At 30.6% G+C, this 3,592-nt stretch overlaps 1 protein-coding gene across 1 annotated transcript; it reads left to right on the forward strand.

Moving 5' to 3' along the window:
- Positions 1-282: 282 nt before the first annotated feature.
- LOC112596200 lies at positions 283-1,635 on the forward strand. The gene is made up of 3 exons (XM_025341692.1): positions 283-388; positions 1,251-1,443; positions 1,505-1,635. Exons 1-3 carry the CDS (start codon positions 368-370, stop codon positions 1,633-1,635), a joined length of 345 nt encoding a protein of 114 aa, XP_025197477.1. The 5' UTR covers positions 283-367.
- Positions 1,636-3,592: the final 1,957 nt, after the last annotated feature.

Below are 3,592 nucleotides of genomic sequence, written 5' to 3' on the forward strand. Positions count from 1 at the left end.
ATATTTATAAATTTAATTATAAGTAATATTAATTCTCTAACTTCTTTTGGAAGTCACATACACATCTCATTATCGCAGTACAATAATAACAGCATGATATTTATATGAGAGGTTGTTTAAGTATTATTAATATATTATCATTTATCATTACCGCTATTTTCGGTTGTTTTTATTCAACTTATTTGGTAATAACAGTATGATATTATTGTTGTTACTTGTTAGCACGGTGCGTACTTGCGTAGTTGCGTTTCACTCGTTTCAGAATATTATATTGTTACACATTCGTTTTATGTCTCCGGATTACAACTCCGGATTCTTAATCACTGATCACCGTGTTTGAGTACAGTGTACTTATCGAAAATAACAAATGGATCCAGTAATAAAACAGGTAATTAAAAATTATAATAGATAATATTTTAAATCATACATGTAAAGGACCCCCACAATCACCACTCAGCACACACTGCAGCCATAGATATAAAATGAAGCCTGGCACAATCGCCAAGACAATAGAATTTTACCGTCACCGCTGCAGTGTATGGTGACGTTAACACAGGTATAGGTAAATTTCCTCATTTCTGAAGAGGCCTTTACACCTCGAAGGAGAGTGATGGAAGTATTGAAAAATTATGTTAAGTAATATAGATATAGTTATATAAAATAAAATGTCCAAAGAAAGATGTTTTACAAAATATGTTTTTAGTGTTTTTACATATTATTTAATGCTTAATACCTAATCAGTAATGACAGTAATCAATATACACCTAGGTCTTCTACAGATTCTTTTACTGAATCAGTCCTCTCTGTATGACATATTGACACCTATGAATCTGAGTATAGGTATACCAAGTAGATACCTATTTAATATTTTACAACCCTGCATATATAAAACTTTTAAAATACCTAGGTACGATTCAAATAAAAACTATAGAGCGAATAACTATTATACCTATAAGTAAATATTAAATTTATTTTATTTTTTTAACAATACCTAACTAACCTAACCTAAGTACCTATGTAGGTACCTACCTAATTCAACATTTGAAAAGTTATGGTGAAAAATAATTTTGTGAAAACCATTTATTTTTAAGTTAAGTACTTATCTAGTAAACACATAATGTAGGATTATTAGGATAACAAAGAATACTCAAATAAATAGTTGTCTTCAGTCTTTGACAGTTAAATTAATTCTTTTTAGATATACAGGCAAACTATGCACATAATTATTTATTTTATTTTAATATTTTCAGTGGAAAATAGGATTTTTTGAAGATGAAAATAAATATTCTGTTATTCCAAGTAATTGGACCTTTAGTACCCGTACAGGTGATTTCTGTCGATGGCCAAGTAAACAAAGAGTTACTTCTTTAATGATAATAAAAGCAGATGAACCAAACGTAGACTGGTCATCTTTCCCAGTAAATATTATTGGTGAAAGTTATGGTATGTTTTATTGTGATTTTCGTTTACCTTATTGTTTTGCATAATTTTTAAATATATATAGATTCATATGATAAAGCAGTACAAAAAGAAAGAGAAATATTTTTATCAGAATCTGAAAGAAGTCTTGGGCGAGGAAAAAGGAAAAGAAAAGGATTAAAAAATAACAATGAAGATACTGACAGTGGTAGATGAATGCTTAATATTTCTGATGTAAAAGCAGTTGCAATTACATTGTTACATGATCTTTATTACCTAAATAAAATTATGCATTTACTTGGATAATACTGTTATTTGTTATTATTCCTATACTATATTTTATCCTAATAAGAATAATTAGTGTATAATTTTTGCTATAATCTTACTAACTACTACTATCTAGTATTAGTATTGTATTTTAATATATATATAATATCAAGCTACTGAGGTTTTAAAAGTAATAAAGTACACAATAAAGTAAGTCATACTACCTACAATCTACTTTTGTGTTTATTGGCTATGCGGTTTTATATAGTATATTCCTATATATATTAATATATTATAGGTACCTACCTAGTTGTTATATTATTATAAGTGATTTAAATACCTAAATATTAATTATTAAATTATGAATAAATTAATACTTTATTATAATTTATTCTTACATGAACACATTACACAATACACAAATATATTCAAGTCAATCAACTTAGGTATGTTGGATAAGTAGGTTTATATATAAATAATATATATGAATATAAATAGGTACTTTTCTACATTTAAAGTATGTGCAATAGGTTGTTAACAATGTGATATCCATGCGAATATAAATATAGGCATTTAATTGATCACATATAGACGTTATAATTATTGATAATGTGTACTTCTATGCGACATGAATGCGTTGTTTTGTAACTTCTGATAGATCCTGCATTAGATGTTTATTCAACTGTAAAATGTACTTCTATTTGACCTTTTGTTACTTAAATATAATTACCATGCGAGGTTATAGAGATGTATATGATACCTCACCTAACCTAATATCGTATTTATAATATCAATCAACCTGGCGTTTGGCGTACCAAGTATATCTCAAAGAAGTTAATAGGCATTAATTTATAACTTCGCATTGCTAAATGAGAACTCTATGTGACATCTATAGCACCAATTTTTGCACACAGGGATCTAACTATTTACTATAACCAAATTTTTTTTCCGTGTGTGACTCCGGAAGCCCTTGGATGTTGGTTTCGCGATATGTCTGTTTTCCACCGCTGCTGTTCCACTTGATCCTGGGAGTTCGCTTCTGTTGAGGTCCTAGGTAGTTACTTGGTCGGCGAGTCGAACGACTGATAACGAACCCTCCGTCCGTTATAAAAGTATTTCCAAATAACTCTTTTCGAAGTTTATGAGGAGCGCACCAAAGTGTAACCGGACAACTCAAATAAGTGCCACTATTCTCGTACCGATGGTGGTCAGCTCAATTAAGTGCCACCAGCACAGAACTTTACTCGGACATCTAAGATAAGTGCCGAATAAATCCCGGTACAAGCGTTACTAGCCGCGAGCTTTTGGGGTCGGTAAGTATTTGGACAACTTAGCTAAGTTGCCAATATCTTACGGGATAGTGTTCCAGTACCTAGAAACTCCTTTTATTTGATTTATGTTGTGATATATAAATTCGAATAAAAGAATAGGGATAGGTGCTTTCTGTTGATGTTGGTTGGCCTTATATATTATTTCTGGCTTGTCACTCGCGTTAGTTCTTTCCATATTGCGTGTGATGATTGTATACATTTACCAGTAAGGCGATAACGGGTTTTATGTGAGCGCGCTCTCTTGATATAATTTGTATTAATTTATTGTGTTTTCCTGACGACATCGCGTACTCTGCGCGCGCTCTGTTGTTATAATCAAATGAGATTGTATGCTGTATTGCCCCGTAACAAATGTCAAACATATCACATATTTAATACTTTTCAAGATTCGGTATACCATCAGAAAAGCAAGTTGTTCTGTTCTACGAAGCTATTGTAAAAATGATAGCTGAAGACCTTCAGCCGCTATCGATTGTAGAAAATGCAGGCTTTCGTAATATGATTAAACTTTTCTCTAGGTGATAATTAAATAATAAATTTATACTGACATTTAATACTACAAATTGTGTTTTATC

The sequence above is a fragment of the Melanaphis sacchari genome, unplaced genomic scaffold (genome assembly GCF_002803265.2).
Source record: "Melanaphis sacchari strain LSU unplaced genomic scaffold, SCAv2.0 Contig30_pilon_pilon, whole genome shotgun sequence".
NCBI classification, from domain to species: Eukaryota; Metazoa; Arthropoda; class Insecta; order Hemiptera; family Aphididae; genus Melanaphis; species Melanaphis sacchari.

Coding starts and splice junctions, on each gene's coding strand:
- LOC112596200 (XM_025341692.1), top strand. CDS start 368: ATGGATCCAGTAATAAAACAG. Junction 389..1,250: donor TGGATCCAGTAATAAAACAG/GTAATTAAAAAT, acceptor TAATATTTTCAG/TGGAAAATAGGATTTTTTGA. Junction 1,444..1,504: donor TATTATTGGTGAAAGTTATG/GTATGTTTTATT, acceptor AAATATATATAG/ATTCATATGATAAAGCAGTA.